This window comes from Netta rufina (genome assembly GCF_964035555.1).
Source record: "Netta rufina genome assembly, chromosome: 2".
Taxonomy (NCBI): Eukaryota; Metazoa; Chordata; class Aves; order Anseriformes; family Anatidae; genus Netta; species Netta rufina.
In genome coordinates, this window is record NC_140124.1 from 111,787,563 (window position 1) to 111,807,445 (window position 19,883).

Sequence of the window (19,883 nt, forward strand, 5' to 3'; positions counted from 1 at the left end):
TCTACTGGACTTGTTTCCCTCATCTCTTGAAGGTGTCCCTGAATGACTGAAATTCCTGTCTTCTCCCCCACCCCTCTGTGGTGGATTTCTGATTCATTCTCTTCCTCAGGCAAATATAAGCTATGTGCTACCAGAATGCACTGGATGTCTACGGCACTTTATGAAGCAAGACAACCAAACGGAGAAAGTGCTTTCAACACATTAGCCTACTAATAATGTATACCCTGAGGTGTGTTATGGCTCTTTGAGTGCATTGCAATTTCTTTTAATTCCTTTTTTTTAAATTGGCTTTGGAAAAAAGCCAAAGCTTTTGATGTAACCACCTTTTAAAATGTATTCCAAAGGTGAGTAAGAGGAAAGGGATGTAAAAACAAGTTAAGATTGCTTTTATAATGATATTCATGTTTTTCTTTTTGTTTATGGTTTTGGGTTTCTTTTGGACTGCAAAGAGAATGGAAACAAAAAGGAAGATTATTATTGCCTAGCCTCCCCTCCCAGTTCCCAGTTGCAGTTTTACCAACAGCAGTTTGTAATTCAATAGCCTCTTTCAACACACTCTTAGTTAAAATAAACCAGTTGTGGAATATTGAACAGTTTCCTACACAACAAAAACTAGGTCAAATGCTGGAAGTCTCCAACTGTTACTAAGAGGGCAGCCTGGCATTTTGGCAGGAAAGGGCAACTTTCTTTTTCTGTGTGCTGCCTCTCTGCAAAAACTCAGGTGGCTTACCTGTATTCCCAGTCAGACTGGTCCTACTGCTTTTACTCTTGTCATTCTTTCTTTGCCACTTTAAACCAATAATGAAACTTTTATTTTTTTCTTCACTACAGGTTCCTTGCTATCCTTCATCAGGGTGAGATGTCAAGGCATCTCTCCGAAGTGTCTTGCAACCAAACAGAGCGTGGACTTTTCTATAGTGTGTCAATTTCAGTCTTCAACAATAATAGAATGAAGGAAAAGAATCTCAGTACTATTCAGTACTACTCAGTACTATTCAGTACTATTCGGTACTACTCAGTCCTAAGTATAAATCTCACACGGATTAAACAACACATCATATATTCTCATGTTCTGTTTTTGTCTAAATACCAAGCCTACCTTGTTTAGCTCAAATCCATACAAAACTGGATGAACCAGAGAAAGTGCATGGATTCTTTGCTGTGTGACACCATTATATAGATAAAACTGCAAAAAATATTCTTTTGCATCAGTATTGTGTGACTTTCTTTTAAGGCTTGCATTTAACAGGTACACTGTAGCCCTTCCGTATGAGGAACATTTAAAAAGATAGGCTTTTGATTTTATTGTCTCTAAGAATGTTATTTCTCTTACATGATATTTTAGAGATGTATGGATGATCATTTACATCAGCATAGGCAATAATACTTTCATAAGATATTATTGACTGCCGCAAGATCTGACACTGCATACAGTAAAACTGAAAAACTATTATTAAAAATAGTTTGAGCATTTGGGAGAAGTTTGGTACAGAAAGTCCAATTTTATTTCATTTGAAAAGCTATCATTACTAATTAAAGTTTAAAAGGGAAGGACAAACAGAAAAGACTCCATTTCTGTAAATTTGATGCAGCATCGCTACGTTTATTCACTTATATCAATGTGCCTCAAGGAAACCACATATGAAAAAAAAACACATCTATGGCATCATTATGTTACATTTCATAGTTTTAAATCAGTATTGGAATAGACATTTGTGATTTCCTTTACAAGGTCTAGAATGGAAAGCAAAACGAAGAAATGAAGTATCAAAACTCTGTAAATGCTTGAGTACTTAATATTGCTTAGAAAACAGTTGAACAAACATTAGTAGATAACATCCAACTTATTTGTGTAGTTTGTTACCTATGTTCCATTTTGGGAAAAAATATAGGAAAAAAAAATCTACTAAGAATCTTTTGAAGACTTTCTATACTCCTCTATCTTTTGTCTTCATTTTAAAAGGCAATAAATTTCTAGACAATAGTCAGTATTTGCCTTTTGCACTACTACAGAATACACTACTATGATTTGTACACTACTATGGTTTGATACTAATACTGTTGTTTTCGGATTTGCTCCAAATGTACATAGCTTAGTGACCAACAAAAAGATTATTTTTACTGTAATACTTCACAGGGCATCTAAGAGCTTAACATCCCTGCAAACTCCAAAATGACTAACGTCAGAGCCTTCTGAAGGTTTTGCCATGCTATTTCAAATCAAAAATAGAAATGTGAAACCTGTTCATTTCATATAAGTGACATTGATTTATTCATGCAACATAGCATTCTACTGTATGTTCTTACTCGTAGTACATTGGCAAAAAAAAAAAAAAAAAAAAGAGTGAACATCTTTTAAAAACTTACTAAGCACTGAATGTAGTCCTATGATATTTTATTCTTCCCACAAGTAAAACAGTTCATACTAATCTTATTGCTTTTTTTCTCTTGTTTTTTTATTGATTTTTCTCTCCCTCTACCTAATTACTTACACAATTCCTGTACCTGAATTTCAACATTATAGAGATATATAATTAAGTATTATTGCTCTTTTCTCCAGTGAAAGTAAGGACAAATATATTGTCCATCTTAGCAGCAGTTTCTTTTGTTACTCATTATATTTTAAGCACATGATTAAATCCATGATTTCAATTGATCTTTTGAAACTGTTCAAAATGCAAGCTTAAGTTCAGGAAAATATGTGCCCAAAATCACATTAAGTTTGTAGATCTATTAATTTTAAGTTTGTAGACCTATTAATTCACCCTATCGTCATGTTTCTATCTGCACCATAAGTGTACCTCAGTAATTTTACAGATACATGGTATTTTGCAAGATTCACACAGAAAAATTTGCCATTATGGAATGATGTCAAGTTACTGGGTAATAAATCTTGCAAGATATTATGGGCATTCTCAAGATAAATTTAAAATTTTCTTTTTGTCACCTTCCACTTGGCAACCTTAACTTAGTTGCCTGTCATTCCTGGCTGATGAAGTTCCTGTTGTTTCTTCTCTGTCAAGTGCTAATAGCTTCAAGGTAAGAAGTGGAAACATGTTATCTTTGTAGTGCCGGGCACCCAAACAATTTTTTGGGGCACCCATATAATTTTGAATTGGACTACGTTTGAAAACTACCTTAGGTAAAATCTTAACCCTGATAAAGCCATTACAAATACTAAGTCCCTTCAAAAACTGTACCACATAAATTAGGGATTTAATGGCAAGAGGTAGATCTTTATAGACCATGTGATTTTGGAGTCTTTTATTTTTTCATAGCATAATTTCTTAAGTTATGTGACCTATTGGATACTGTTATCATAAAATTATTTAACAAAATAAATGTCAAAAGATTAGAAATCAGTATTAATTATCACAGAAACTAACACAGCCTGTAAGTTGCTTATTGAAGGGCTAATAGTTCACAGTTGAATTGACACAGCAGAATTGCAAATTCCTACTTGGAGCATGGATTAAAAAAAAAAAAAAAAAAAAAAAAGGTGGAAGCAGCAGATTGTTCCCTTTCTAATCCTCTTTGGTCTGTCATCCAGACTGACAATAAAAAAGCATAAAGGCATAAAACCCTTTTCTACTTTATCAATTCACAGAACAATTAGAGTTTCCATGTGCAGTTCAATTTAACATATTCAGCTTTCAGCACGTGAGCTTCAGTTTCAGGATTGCTTAGAGAAAACTCTGGACTTAATATAAACCCTTTGTTTATTGAAGCACATGCTTAATTGATGAATTTTTTAACACAGATGAAGCCACCTTCAGAAATCAATGACTTTTATAGATCATTGATCATCAGATCAATGATCATCAGATCATTGATTATAGTGCAATATTAAGTCACTTTCAACAGTGCATTTCTATAGTATCCTGTTTGTTGCATAACCATATACAAGTCAATTCATGTTTTGAAATCTTAAAGGGATCTATTTCATCTCATATGTAATTGTTCCATGGCTTCTGGAGATCTACAGAGATTAGAACTGGCAGTATCACTCTCAGTATTCCACAAACCCTGATGAATTCAGTTCTAATTTACTAAGAATACAAAGAAAAAGACTTCATAGCAAAAAAAATTTGACAAAAAAAAAAAAAAGAAATGAAGTCAACTAGATCAGTCAGCATATTGATATGCTTTAATCTGTGGCTGAGTAGCCAGAATACCATTTTCTTGATGTGTGCATTAAAACTATAACTATTTTGTGGCATTGTAATTCAAGTTTCATGTCACACTGTATGATTGACAGTCTAACCACTGCTGGCAAAATACGTTTGCCTGCAAACACCATCTTTCAACCTCCATTACTTATACTCAATTAGCAATACACTCTTTCAAAGGTGATAACATCAAGACATTTTGTCTTTGCTTCCACTTGTGACTTTTTGTTATTCTCTTGCTCTCTGGCTACATTGCTGATTCTGCAAATGAACCACACCAGCTTTGTGTCAAACATCAACGTTTTGTGTCAAGACAGAAGAGATTCAGACTTTACCATTACAAAAAAATAACTGAAACATGGACTCAAACAGGAGATTGTGGAGACAGGGATTTACATTTCACAACTAAAAGGGATACAGGGAAGGAAAGATGGCTTTTTGCCACACACATCTGTGGAGTTTGAACCATCAGATATTTTGTTTTCAGACAGTAAAATGGTCCAGAATTACTGTTTGAAACTAGCATGTTTTCTGTCAAAATATCTAGCAATGTCTTTGCTAGATTTATTCAGAGAAGCTCTCTCTTGTCCCACAAAGAGACTAGCGACAGGATATACTCTTCTCCTTATATATCTAAGTCTGAACTCACCACCTTAGGGTCCCTTACCAGTCAAAGGAAAGAAAGACACGTCCTGAGGAAATTAATCTCATCAGAAAACAGATGTCAAAAGTAAATCAAGGGGATCATTCTTCAGACATTCTGCTTTAAGACATTTAACCTTAGGCAAGATAAATCTACAGAGAACAAACATGACATTGGCAAAGGAAATGTTTTCAGAAACAATTCAGTTATTATAGTCTTTCTTGTTCTCATCTTCTTCCTTCTGTTTCATAAGTTAGATGAGAGTTTACATTTTGATGGACCATATGGTATTTAAACAAAAAAATATTTTACATAACTCTTAGATAAAAATAAGAAGTTCACTGAAACTAAAATTCAAGGGAGTGAATATATTGCATTTTGTCCAAAAGTTTAAATAAAGTCCTACAATTTGTTTGTTCCTTTGGTATTGGATGCCACGGAAATGGAGAATGATCATGATCAAATGCCTCTCACAGAGGAAAAACAATAGCATCAACTATGCTGTTGATATTTTATGTCAATAAACATCTTGTAAAAAAAACAAAGAGAGAGAAGAAAAAATATAGGGACCTCTATTCACATTTAATCATAGTTCTGAGTAACAGATTTTTTTTTTTATTTATTTTTTCTGAATGTCTATTGTTCTTAGATTCACTTTTCACATACACTGTTAAATAACTAAGTCTTATTGGCAACTGAAATTTTAAAATAAAAGTATGTCATGCAAAAGAGAGTATCATTGGTTTCCATAAATTCATATGGGCTATGAACTTTTACAAGAGTTCTAAAATAGATTCATTGACAATTGTGATAAGCCCTAATAAATTACAGTTACTTTACAGGATGTATTTGGAATAATAAAGTAAATATAAATGTTTGCATAATAACTGTATAATTAGCAATTTCCAATTATAAAACGTCAGCTACACTGTTTCTGTTTTTATGGAAACTAGTGTAGAATTATATACTGTACTGATCTTTAAATCACTGGAAATATTTAATGTAACAATGGAGTATTACCACATTCACGTTACTCTAAGCAACCATTATTACAGTCTCAGAGTATTATCAGATAAAATTTAGGGTCAACTATCTTTATAAGTAAACAAATATACTACTTTAGATAGTAAGAATCATTAGAAATCATTAGTAATCTGAACTAAAGATGGCAAGAAATAAAGTAACCATCACTGTCATTTATCAGCATGCCGATTAGACAAGAAGTTCTATACAGCAGCAGTATTGTAAGGAGGAATAAATAGCCATAAAGTTGGCTTGCATTGCATGGAAGCTTGCAGATGGTGGATGAATTCATGTCTGTCACGTTTTTATAATACAATGACTTTTACATATTGCTGCCAGATGGAACATAGTTTTGCATCTTGAATATAAAACTGCAAGAAATACAACTTCCTTCAATGCATTCCCTGTATTTGAAACAAAAGCAAATTTAGAGTTAGGTTTGGGAGGCTAAAGCACACTTAAGGAAATCTGGAAGAATATAAATTAAAACCTTAAGGTCTTCCTTGTTATAACTCAATTCAAAGTAATTGAGTTAACCACGTGTTCCGTATTTTTTGAGAAAGTACAGGAAAGGTATTGTATAGAACTCTAAGTTAAAAATGACATGTCATATATCAAATGCAAAATACATCCTAGATAGGTCTGAAAGAGCTTTCAACTGAACTTGGTAGTAGTTTAGTAAAACCTTTGCATAACATTTATCTTTGCTTCAATAAAAGGTTCTTTATCCCACAAGATCAGACCTTAAAAGTACAGTGCATGAAGCATAAATGCATTTAATCTTTTCTGGTAATGAATGGTTCTGGTACTGGCCTTGTGTTAAGTGAACAGAACTTATACCTATTCAGATCTGAGCATAACAATATTAGTATATAATTTTTTTTTAAACTATCATGAAAATGCAGAATTCCCTTTTGCTTTTATATGTGCTTGTCCATCACACCTGTCTTTCTCCTCTGTCTGGTCTTTGTTTCTCATGTTAGCTGGTATTGCTCAGAAGTATGTAACTCTGATACTGATGAAGTGAACTAGATGACTGTAAGGGAGAATATTTTCCCATTCAACGATTTCTCACAAAATCTGATTTGATGATAAACTTGACTTGACTTCTCTCGGACAGCCTCAAGCATTGTTTATATGCAGACAATTCTGTGTTTGAACCCATTAGGCTTTTATGACAGTTATAATCAAATATGATTGGGAAACCTTCTGGCTTACTTGGATCCATACTTACATTGTGCTTTGTGAGGTTGGAAATGTTACTTGCTATTGCTTGTAGCCAGTCAATACAGTCTTCAGCAGAGAGACACTGAATTATTCCGCTGCAAACCCCATCCACAGCAATTACTTGGAACGCATTTTGCCTATAGACATGTCATAACAGATCAGGTCAGAAGAAAATTTCATCTGTTCTAGCATACCGTCTTAATACTTGTAGAAAATGCTTTTCTTTCAACTACAATGAAGGTCAGCCACTGAACACTGATAAATTGCTGGTCTTCATGTTTTATAAATACCTGACATATTAAAATGATTATGCTAAAAGGTCAACTATATTAAGTTTCCATAAAGCTATAAAAAAATCCCGTAGACTAGCACCATGGAATCTTAACCAACACTGCGTGACTTCAGAAGCTAAACAAGTAAAATAGCTGATGCATATCAAAGTGTTAATGCTTTAATACTGCAGGTCATGGAGAAGGAAAATGTGCATTGGACTGTAGTCAACCATTCATAAATTCAGTGGAATACTGAATTTTCTCAAAAACTTTTATTTCATTTTTCTGTTATATTTCTGTTATATTCTGTTATATTTTTAAAATGCAGTAAAGTTACTGTCTCGATATACCCTTATTCTTGGTGATCAGATTTTGATTGTGAATGATCATCTTTTTACCTACTGATGTAAAAGCTGGAGAATTCAGAACTGACCAGGTAACATTAATTATTTTTCCAATTGCATTTCTGAATGTAGGATGATTAGTAAAATGCACTGAAATGCCAAGAGACATCCATTGACAAAAGGAGTGTCCACCTGGGTGTCTCTACACCAGCAACATTCTGGGCATTTACACCATGCTTTGTGATGCATTATAGACTGACTTTCCACAGCTGAGTGCTGAACAATTACAAAACAAGAGAAAAAATTCAAATGCTAAAGCTGTAACGGACCTAACTTCTTCTGCAAATAGCCTTTTTGGCTAAGAGCCTTTGGAAGGCTTACAGGTCTTCAGCTTCAGAACCCAAAAAGCTCAATATTAATCATTTTCCAAAAGCAGAAGATTACTAAGCATGCAGAGTAATGAGAGTAATAATGCGGGCATTCTCCCAACCCAATTCATTAGTGATAAATTTGTGGTTTAAAATTAAGCATGTCATTCAGATTTTCTGAGGTGGCTGGGGCAAAATGAGTGTTATGTTCACTGTAAAACTAAGTGCCACTGATTTCCATTCTGCAAAAGCATTTGTTTTATGTTATCAAAATTATTGTCTAGTTGTATAGGAACATAGAACTAATATCTATCTCTACCATAAAAGTCTTTGCTGTGTCTTTGTCAAGTGCAGGCTTTTTTGTCCATCTAGGAGAAGCATAAAAAATGAATTAGAGCCATGCTTGCTTTCTTTTTTCTTTTTTTTTTTTTTTTAACAATTCTATCATGTAGAGGATGATCATGCACATATGAACACGATCATGCAGAGACCAATGGTTTCTCTAAATCTACTAGATAACTTATCAGTTCAGTAGCCTTTTCACAGAAGTGGTGATCAGTCTTTAAATCCCTACAGGAACAATCCGATAGAAAATTCTTTTAAAGATTAACTACTCATTTTCACAATAATTCTGACAAAGTTCTTGAAGAAGTACTATTTAAAGCATTACATCTCTAGTTAATGTTAATGCTAAAATGCTAAAATAGTATTTAGTTAATATACCTTTATTTTAAATGTCTATAAATACAAATTGAAAATTCTTCTATAATAAAATGCTAAACAAGTTATTACATAACACAGCATTATGATCAGACATTTTGCTGATTATAAGGGGAAAACGGATCCTAGCCCAGGAGCTGGCGGGGCTCATTGAGAGGGCTTTAAACTAGGTAAGAAGGGGTATGGGGCTGAAACAAGGCTTGTTGGAGCTGTGCCAGGGGAACAATGGCAAGGCTGGGAGAGAAGGCAATGGCCCAACTGAAGTGCATCTACACTACTGCACGCAGCATGGGTAACAAACAGGAGGAGCTGGAAGCCATCGTGCAGCAGGCAGGCTATGACTTGGTTGCCATCACGGAAACATGGTGGGACCACTCTCACGACTGGAGTGCTGCAATGTCTGGCTATAGGCTCTTCAGAAAGGACGGTCAGCACAGAAGGGGTGGTGGTGTGGCTCTCTATATTAGAGAGTGTTTTGATGCTGTGGAACTTGACGCTGAGAATGATAAGGTTGAGTCCCTATGGGTTAGGATTGGTGGGAAGGCCAACAAGGCAAGCATCCTGGTCGGGGTCTGTTACAAATTGCCAAACCAGGATGAGGAGACTGATGAGGAGTTCTATAGGCAGCTGACAGAAGTTGTGAAATCATCAGCGCTTGTTCTCGTGAGGGACTTCAACCTCCCAGATATATCCTGGAAGCACAACACAGCCCAGAGAAAGAAGTCTAGGAGGTTTCTGGAAAGTGTGGAAGATAGATTCCTGATGCAGCTGGTTAGTAAGCCTACCAGGGAAGGTGCCCCACTAGACCTTCTCTCCACAAACAGAGAAGGACTGGTGGGAGATGTGGTTGTTGGAAGCTGTCTTGGGCAGAGTGACCATGAAATGGTAGAGTTCTCTATTCTTGGAGAAGCCAGGAAGGGGACCTTCCTGTCGATCTGCTCGAGGGTAGGAAGGCTCTGCAGGAGGATCTGGATAGGCTGGACCAATGGGATGAGGCCAACTGTATGAAGTTCAACGAGGCCAAGTGCCGGGTCCTGCACCTGGGGCGCAATAACCCCAAGCAGAGCTACAGGCTGGGAGACGAGTGGTTGGAAAGCTGCCTGGCAGAGAAGGACCTGGGAGTATTGGTGGATAGTTGGCTGAATATGAGCCAGCAGTGTGCTCAGGTGGCCAAGAAGGCCAACAGCATCCTGGCTTGCATAAGAAACAGTGTGGCCAACAGGTCTAGGGTAGTGATTGTCCCCCTGTACTCAGCTCTGGTGAGGCCACACCTCAAGTACTGTGTTCAGTTTTGGGCCCCTTGATACACAAAGGACGTCGAGGTGCTCGAGCAAGTCTAGAGAAGGGCAACGAAGCTGGTGAGCAAGTCTGGAGAACAAGTCTGCAGAACAAGTCTGGAGAACAAGTCTTATGAGGAGCAGCTGAGGGAGCTGGGTTTGTTCAGCTTGGAGAAGAGGAGGCTCTGGGGTGACCTTATCACTCTGTATAGGTACCTTAAGTACATAGGTACTTATATGCTGTAGCGAGGTGGGGGTTGGTCTATTCTCCCACATGCCTGGTGACAGGACAAGGGGGAATGGGCTAAATCTTAACCCAGTGAAGTCTATATGATGCAAGTGGAGACTATGAAATGCATGGCTAAGTATTAGATTATTTCTGAATGTGTCTCAGCAGTAGGTAGTCTTAGTCTTAGATTACAATATCCTTAGATTATTGTATTACTGTTATTGCAATACTATCTTGAATTAGTCTACCAGCCACATACCACAACACAAACATTACATATATATATAATAAATGTTATGTATTAAATAGAAAATATTATTTACCACTTTTTAATACAGAAAAAAAAAAAAAAGTTAAGAACAGATTAATTCTTACTCAAATACACCTCTTAGGTTCTGCCTTCAGAAACTCAAGAATTTGAAGTTAGTAAGATTTAAGATTAACTTAAATATCCTCTGGAATTTCTTATGAATACTCTCAGGAATTTATGAGTGTGAAGCATCCTCCTAGAAAGTTAGCATATGATTATGAGGAATAATAATGTATGTGGGAATGACAATTTATGTGTCAGTATTTTCAAACTCTGAAAGATTAAAATTTATCATGCTTTATATAGGGAGAACAACCTTATAAATACTATCTACAGAAAATGTAATGAATTAATGTCCACTTTATGTTGCTTTCCTTAATATTATTTTCAATATCTTTTCCTTAATATTGGTCTTTAGAGTCCTCAACTTTTCAGTCCCTTTAAAAATTTATCTTTTTCTGAAAAAAAATTTTGTGAGGGAGTCATATTTTAATATGTTTACACTAATTTAGAACACTCTTGTAAGCTGTCTTGTTACCGATGTTAAATGTTGGTTCTGTGATTTTTGAGGCAAAAATAATAAATAGATAAATAAAACACTTTTGTTATGATTGTCAAATTTCTTTTTACTTTCCTGTTAAGTACTCATATTTCCTCACGTTAGACAACACGGTAGGATACAAGAAGAAAATTATCAGAGTAGTTATTCAGGGTGTGAGTATAAATTCAGGTATTCATTGTTGTATAAATACACTTATAAAATTATTTTTTCTGGAAATTCAAATCTCAAGAATATCATCACTGCCTATACATGATCCTTTCTGTAATGTACAGTTCTATATTGTGCACATTAAGCCTGTGTTTTATTGATGTAGAAGACTGAATTTGAAATCCCTAAATCTACAAATAGTTGAATACATCCTGACTTTCCATGTGAGTAGTTCCATTCAGTTCAGTATTTTATTTGAAGTATACTGCAGAATAGATCTCAAATTTGACTTTTATGATTCTGGGCCCTTTATGCCTCATGCTCTTAATTATTTCTATTTCAACCACCGCAAAACACTGAGCTGAAGTTTTACAGAGTTTAAAGCAAAAACTCCTGTATCTGTGGCATCCATATCTGTCTCTCTTTCAGTTCAACCAATGAGCCACTGTAGCTTTGGTTCACATGTTTACTCTCTGGGCCAGTAATTGTCAATAGATGTAGCTAAGTAAACATGATCATGTAGCTAAGTAAACATGATTTTGTTATTATTAATCAGAAGACATAGGCTGCTTTTAGCTTATCAGTCATCTAGTGGTGAAGTGACTATCGACTCAACTGTTTTAAATTAAACTCTGTGCATAGGAAGAAAGACTGACAAACCTAGGTGGTATAGTTTGAAGAAACAATACCCCTTAGAATTAATTTAGGCCATGGGACACTTTTGTGCAACTTTCAAATGTTTGCTATGAACTAATGAGAAGGAAGCAGACCATGACAATAAAATAAAATTAACCCCAAACAAACACAAAAACGAGGCTGAAAAACAGTCCTCTTTCCCCACTTTTCGTGGGGGATCATAAACCCTCCCCCAGGCAGGTGGTAATACTTCACTGTAGGACCCATAGAAACACTGTATAACAGAGAAAAGAGGCTGGGAAGGTTCTTTCACAAAACACTCCTGCCAGAAATATCAACTATGCTTTTCTGTATTAATTAGGTAATCTTACATGTTTTTAAATAGAGAAACAGGATAATTTTAAACCCTTTAAAACAATTCAGGGTTAATAATAAGAGAACACATTATTCTTCCCAGATTCAAACACCTAAGCTTGCAGTCTTGATGACTACACAGGAAAACCAGCTTTTATTTCAGTTTGTAAGTCCTCACAGTCTCACATTTGATACAACCTGTGTGCTTAATGTAAGAGTTAAATTTTCTGATTGGTTAGAAGCAAGAGAGTAACATACTCTTTAACTGTACACAGCTTTCCTTCAGTTCATGACCTATAAGCTGGTATGCAGAGAATATTTTAATAATAGAATTTAATTTTTATATATATATGAATGATGAATTAATCCATAAAACATATAGTTATTGAAAACTTAAAAAAAAATATCTTACGTATGTACTTTGCCTTGTTGCATTTAATAGCTACTTTCCTTTCTGTCTGATTGCATAACACTTGAAAAACGGTAATCATTCCAGAATATTCTTGTCTTCCTCCCTGATTTATTCTGATTTACTAGGATAATATTGAATTAAAGAATGACGAGTTGTAGGTCTATATGATGCAGTAAATTTAAGCCTGACTATGAGCTTTGGACAGGCTTCCCTGTGATTGAAAGACAAAGTATTGATGAAATTCAATGTTAATACATGCAAAGTAACACATATAAGAAAATTAGCCTCATCTATATATATAAACAATGAAGAACCCTTCTATAACTATTAAACCTGAGGAAAGAAATGCAGGAGTTACTGTAAACTGTTCTCTGAAAATCATCAGTTTAGTGTTCAGTGACAATCATAAAGCAACAGACTTTAGTATTAGGAAAAAAAGAATAAAAAGTATTAGGAAAAAATAATAATTATAATAATAAAAAAAAAAAACACAACACTGTTGTGCCTTATTGTACATCAGGAGGGTCTGAGGGTGCACTCCTCATCATCTTTGCTCAGAGAAATTAAGAAATTAGGAAAAGAAACAGGGAAGGTAACAAGGATGATCAGAGCTATGGAAGGGTCCATCACAGGAGAAAACAGTAAGGATCCTTCAAATAGGAAAACAGCAGAGTTCCATGTCAGAAGGGTCAGCACCCACCATCAGTCCCATCTTGGGGGCCTAGCTGCCTACACTTAAGGCCACCGCCGCCATGGTGAGGTCATGGTATGCAAGATCAGGCTGCTGCGAAAGGGCTGTTAGCAGGGAGACTGTCCCATGCTTCTCTGGACAGCTCTCGCCTTGGTCCTCACTTGAGTTTGTCCTCAAACTGATGTCTTCCGGGCATCTAATTCACAACTAATTTGGACCCAACCTGCAGGCTGACTCCCCAGCCTGACCTGAGCCCCACCTCATCCCAGTGGAAGTGTATGATGACCATGCTCTGCTCCTTTGGTACGGCCAGTGAGACAGGGCCTTTGTTTGCATGGATTGTCTCTGCCAGCCTCACTGCCACCCTGTGCTCATGGCTTGCCCTGCCCATGGGGCAGACAGTCCTTGCTACACCCTAACAAGATTATATCACCCAGCAAAGTCATCAGGCAAGGGATTTAACACAAACAAACAAGCACTTTTAAAAACATAATTTCATGACAGCTCTCAATGTGACAATGCATTGCAAAGAGGGAAGGTATAAAAAACAAAACAAAACAACAACCAAAAAAAAACAACAAAACACAACAGGAGCTCAAAAAGAAGCTTTTAAGGACAAGAAAATTAACAACTATTATATATGTTGACCTAAGTGAATACTCACACTAAGAAATGTGCTGACCACTTGGGGCAAGTGGGAAAATTATGTGTCTTCTCCAAATACCTGGTCCTGGCTGATGTTAGAGCAGAATATGGACCTAGGTGGGCCTAGGAGGACCTTCATGGACACTCCTTTGTTCCATGTCTTTCACAGCTGCATTGAAACTAATAACACTATTCCTCTAACATGGCAGTTCCCTAAGGCTTGTATCTGTCAACCAAGAAATCAATAGTTTTAACTTTCTGAACTTCTTTACCTGCACAAATCTGATCCTGGAAGGTACTGGGAAAACCGTGAATGAAGAAGAGGAATTAACCGGAGATCACACCACCTTTTTTCCCACCTAAGTCCTGGGGATGTTGGCCATGAGGAACATGATAATGTATCCTGAAAAACATTTAGAGGGTCCTTCTCAGTTTTGGACTTCATTAGAAGTACTCAGCAGACTTTGGAAAGAAAGAGATTTTTCATAGTCTTGATATAGCATTTAGCATTGTTTTCCACTATCCTCAGATTATTTATCTAGTTTTAGCTAATACTGGACAGATTCTAAACTTTTTCTCACAAATAAACGAACTTAAATAAAGCTCAACAGTAATATGCTTGGAGGAAGTGTGAAGAACAGTATTCTAAAAATCTAGAGAAAACAGATTGTATCATTTTTTGAGATGACTAGTCATGAACGTGTATTTATTACATTAAATGATGAAAATTGATTACTCAAACCTGCATATTTATGTGTCAAAATTTATCTTACTTTTGCCTACTTATACAATACATTATTTGTATGAATGAATATTTAGCTTTCTACCACCTAATTTCAACACCTTTTTTTTAGAGAATACAGATTAGAATGAAAAATGCTTTTAGAGTGAAAAACAAAATATTTTTAATAATGCAATTTAATTTAAAAAATTCAGTACCTCTTCCTTTCTTTATAAAACACTTTACAAAATAGTACTAGTCATGATGTTATTTTCTGAATATTCTCACTGAAATGTACATAGTGTTTTCAGTATATTGGTAAAATTACACATGTTGATCCTGCATCATCATCCATTATGTCTTTTAATCATTTGCTTCATATGTTTTCTTACCTATATGTTCACATATCTTCTGTATTTGTATCATGAAATATGACTATGAACATTAATTTAGCTTAGCGGTAGATTTTTAATAATATTTATATTATTTAATATTACACGTTCTTAAAATGTTGACTCTGGTGAACATTCCACAGATTAAATCCAAACAAATAAATGATTGGCTAGAAAGACTAAGCTAGGACATTGTTTTGAACAATCTCTTGAATTTTTCAGTGTTCTGTCTGCTTTCAGGAACCTTTTTTCAACTGCAATGAAACTTTGGGACAAAGCTGAAAAGCAGCAAGAAGTATAGAAGCAAACTGTAGGCCTAGGTCCTGATGCAACAGAAATATTAACCTCATCTGTAGCTTACATAACCCTTTCAAATGTTGACAAAAGACCAAATCTGCTCCTTGACTACTCCAAATTCTTTGAAGTCAGACATTTTCATGTGGATCACCAAGGCTATAAACTAAGAAATAGATTATGGCTATAAGCCATAATACATTATAGAAAATAAATTGAGAAAAGAAAGAACTGTGATGAAGGATTTTTACATATGTTAGGAATTCGTAGAGAGGTCTTATTTGGTCTTATGAAGAATTATATTCCATTACAAGAGGATATCTATCTCAGGTAAGAAGACCTGAGTCTTCCCAGTCTTCAACATAAGAATTTAATTTAGGGTGAATTATAGACTGAAGATGCCTGATTCTATTGTTTAGACTGAAAGAAAACTTGATTTCATTAAATTATTACCAGTTCAAATAGAAACTATGTTAATTTAGATAATTTTTGACATCTGCAGAAAGAGGATTCACAATTCATAAACATTTTTAATCCTAAAAGCAAAGCTAGACTTGAAGTGGCTAGCAAAATAAGTTTGGGATCTCCTCCATTAGCCTTTTCACTTTTAAATGTCTGCTTCTGATGTTTTTGAACTATTAATATATATTTATTTTTATTTGACCTGCAGTAAGACACATCGTTACTGTTTTTATCCCATTTTTATTGATTCCATCCTGTACACACATGTATAAATGCAAAAGGTTTCACATATGATAATCAGGTTTTATAATATGATAATCAGGTGGTTTTTTTTTAATCAGGCTATTGACTTTTAAATCTCTGGGCTCCCATTTGAAATCTTTGCTAGTGAAATAAGCAAGAAAAATAAAGCAACCCAGAAAGTAGAAACAGCAAGTCTACTGAATAGTGCTTACACTTCTGTTTATTTGTATATATATGTAATAATTGTATATAATTTGTAATAATAATAATTTGTATATATCTATAATAATTATGCCGCATACTGTTTTATTTATTCTGTATTTTTTGAGTATTTATATCTATAATGAAGCCAAACACACATGAAAAGATAAAATAATAATAATAAAAACCGTTAGAACTATTTAAAATATTAGAAATTTTGTGTTTCATTGCTAAGAAAATTGTTAAAAACCCTGTGGTGCACTTCCAAAGCATATTTTACTACAAATCTGAATAGAGATCTGTAGCATTTCATCCTAAAGTGAATTTGTTCCATAATGCTATTATTCTTCAATACATTTGTCAGTTACTAGGGAAATATTCAGAGCTGAATACAGGCAAAAACATGCACCTAAGTAAGATTTGTCAAAAGTTCTAAATTATAAATGAAAGTAAAAAAAAAAAAAAAAAAATTCTGAAAAAGTTTTCTACCTCCTCTTTAAATAGGTACATTTTCATTTTCTTTCCTATGCTCTGCAAACAAATCTAGAGGGAAAAAATGCCTTGAAATCCCTATTGCTCAGATAAAAATAGTAATCACATTTATCAGGGCATAATCTCAGCCTTTGTCATAGTTTAATTCTCAGCCATATTATCTGGCAACTTTTTTTGCTCCCTATGGGACTATATCTAATGTTAATTAGAGTTTGTCCCATGTTGCTGTCTTTTATCAATTATTTCCACTTAGCTATGGTAACATTTTTAATGCAATTCTATTAAAGAAATATAAGCTCTTACCGTGTTGTTGGGATGGTAGTTGAGATGCAAACCACTGTCACACAGGGGAGAGGATGTGCCACTGCTCTGGTCACTGGGGGCACCTAATACAAATGTAAATACACCCCCCAAAATTTCATTAATCTATAGTGGTATAATGCAAATGTGTGTGCGTCTGTATGTCTGTATTCCTTCCCTCATTGGTTTTCTCATATCTAACACTCACTTCTTTTTCTCCATTCAGCTAATATCTCTCTTTTGGTTTGAATGGAGTGTCTTTTAAAGCTGATTGGAGGCTCAAGATAACCACTGGTGTTTTTCTCGATAAAAAATAAATAAATAAATAAATAAATAAAAAATTGCTTAGTAAGAAAAATAAAAGTACTAATGTTTTTGGAAATTTGATAATAAAAGATAAGCGTGTACTTTCCTTACTTGGTTTTCACTTGAATGAACTAGGCAGATAATGCTTTTGTTATTCTCTATGAAGTTCATGGTTCAAACATTTCTTGTAACAGTTTAAGAGGTTACAGAGCTACGTCTCATAAGTAACATGACAGGATATATTCAAGTGGACCATTCAGTGGATAAGGAATTAGCTTGAAGGTCACAGGTGGTCAATGGTTCTATGTCCAAGTGGAGGCCGGTGACAAGTGGTGTGCCTCAGGGGTCTGTCCTGGGACCAGTGCTGTTTAATATCTTTATCAACAACATAGACAATGGGATGGAGTGCACCCTCAGCAAATTTGCAGATGACATCAAGCTGAGTGGTGCAGTTGATAAAATCGAAGGAAGGGATTCCATCCAAAGGCAGGCTTGAGAAGTGGGCCTACATGAACCTATGTTCAACAAGTCTAAATGCGGGGTGCTGCACCTGGGCAGGGGCAATCCCAGACATGAGCACAGACTGGGTGAAGAACTCATTGACAGTTGCCCAGCAGAGAAGGACTTGGGGTTCAGGAGGATGAAAATGTCAATATGAGACAGCAGTGTGTGTTTGCAGCCCAGAAGGCCAATTGCATCCTGGGCTGCATCAACAGAGGAGTGACCAGCAGATCAAGGGATGTGATTGTCCCCCTCTACTCAACCCTTGTGAGGCCTCACTTTGAGTACTGGGGGTTACTGAGTACTAGATGATCTTTGAAATCCCTTCCAACTCAAGCCATTCTATGATTCTATGATTCTGAGTGTGTGTTTGTGTGTGTTACTCACTGCACTGTATGGTACCACATCCTTTCATAAAAAGGACAATGAGTTACTGAGATTTGTTTTTATTTACGGTATTCTTATTTCTTTATTGTCTCACTAAAATTTAATACCTGGAAAAAAAAAAAGATAAAGACAGTACTTCTGCAAATGACTGTATACAAGATTATATAATAATTTAGTTTATTTAATTCCTACTAACATAAAATCAAAGGCTACATGTAATGAAATCAAATTTTGGCTTTTTTGCTTTAAAAGTGAACAATTTATTTTACCCTTTTAGGAGGAAGAAGTGGAAGGAAAGCAGGGATGGCAAAAGCCACAGGCTGACATACATGAATATCCATATAGATGCTCAGGTATGCTGCAACTGTATAATTATGCACCCACACTCACATTTTAATACAGTTAAAGGAAGACAGCTGTCTCGATATGCCTCTGATGGGGCTAACTTACTAAAACTCAGTTGGACTTAAACAAAATACTAATCATCTGAAATTAATTTATTTTTAGGTAGAGAGACACCTACGTGAAAGCTGCTGAATTTTAAATAGGAGAGTTAAGCTCTTCAAATATACCCACACAATTTCATTTTCACATTTCGACGACAAAACTCTTTTGGACTAAAATGTTATCTGACGCTGCCTGGAAAACTGCTTTTAAATACTCTGCGTCAGAATGTGAGCTACAGTTAATTAATGTAATTCCACTGACTCACATGCATCTTTGCTGATTCACACCAAAGGCCAAATGCTTTCTGATCTGTTTTTCAAGGAAAGATTTTACTCTTTTGTTTGAGGTGACTACTGCTACAAGACTTGGCAATTCGATGGCCTCATATTCAGGCCACAGTGCTGCCTGAAAATGCTGCTGTCAATCTCCCTCAATGCACACTAGGTTCAGAAGATGCAACACTGAATTTAGGTGTTTTTTGTGTGTTTGTTTTGCCAAGTGATAAAGGCTTACATGTACAATCTTCATTCAGTGGCAGTTTGAGAAAAGCAGGTGCTCTCTTTAGAAAGGACACAGTTAGGGTCACTTCCTCCCCAGCATTGCGAAGGACCTGAACCTGGAAGAGAAATACAGACAGGACACACTGAAATAAATGTATGACCAAAATATAGTTGCAAATGTAAACAATGACACACAGCTTTCACATATCAGAACATAACTGCTTTCCAACATATTGCAATAACATCTTTAAGAAGAAAGTAAGGTTTAAAGTTTTGTGTATTTTTGTTTGCCGTGCTCCTAGTCACACAAGCAGGTAATGGTGGTGGCACAATTAGCCTCCTTAAATAGCACTGGCTGTACTATAGCTTGTTCTCTGACACTGCTCAGCTCTGCACCTCCCTCTTCCAGACCTGGCATCATCCACGCTACCCTGCATGTATAAAATTTGTTTGTTTTGCTGGGCTTGTCTCATAAATCTCCAACCAAAATAATAGCTGTAGTTTCCACAGCTGTGCCATAATCCTATGAATAAATCTTTCCAATAGCCAGAGTTAAATTTAATCAAACTGCTCCGGCATGGATGAGAGATCTAATCTTCCTTAGAAAT

The 19,883-nt window shown here is 35.4% G+C and overlaps 1 protein-coding gene across 1 annotated transcript in view; it reads right to left on the bottom strand.

The window, feature by feature from the left end:
- Positions 1-19,883, bottom strand: part of SNTG1 (syntrophin gamma 1) — a gene marked incomplete at both ends in the record, with an annotated part of 193,048 nt that overhangs the window by 98,736 nt on the left and 74,429 nt on the right. The window contains 4 exons of the mRNA XM_084281661.1: positions 7,070-7,199; positions 14,302-14,432; positions 17,138-17,220; positions 19,289-19,391. Of these exons, the coding sequence (XP_084137787.1) occupies positions 7,070-7,199; positions 14,302-14,432; positions 17,138-17,220; positions 19,289-19,391 (447 nt within the window). The remainder of the gene's footprint in view (positions 1-7,069; positions 7,200-14,301; positions 14,433-17,137; positions 17,221-19,288; positions 19,392-19,883) is intronic.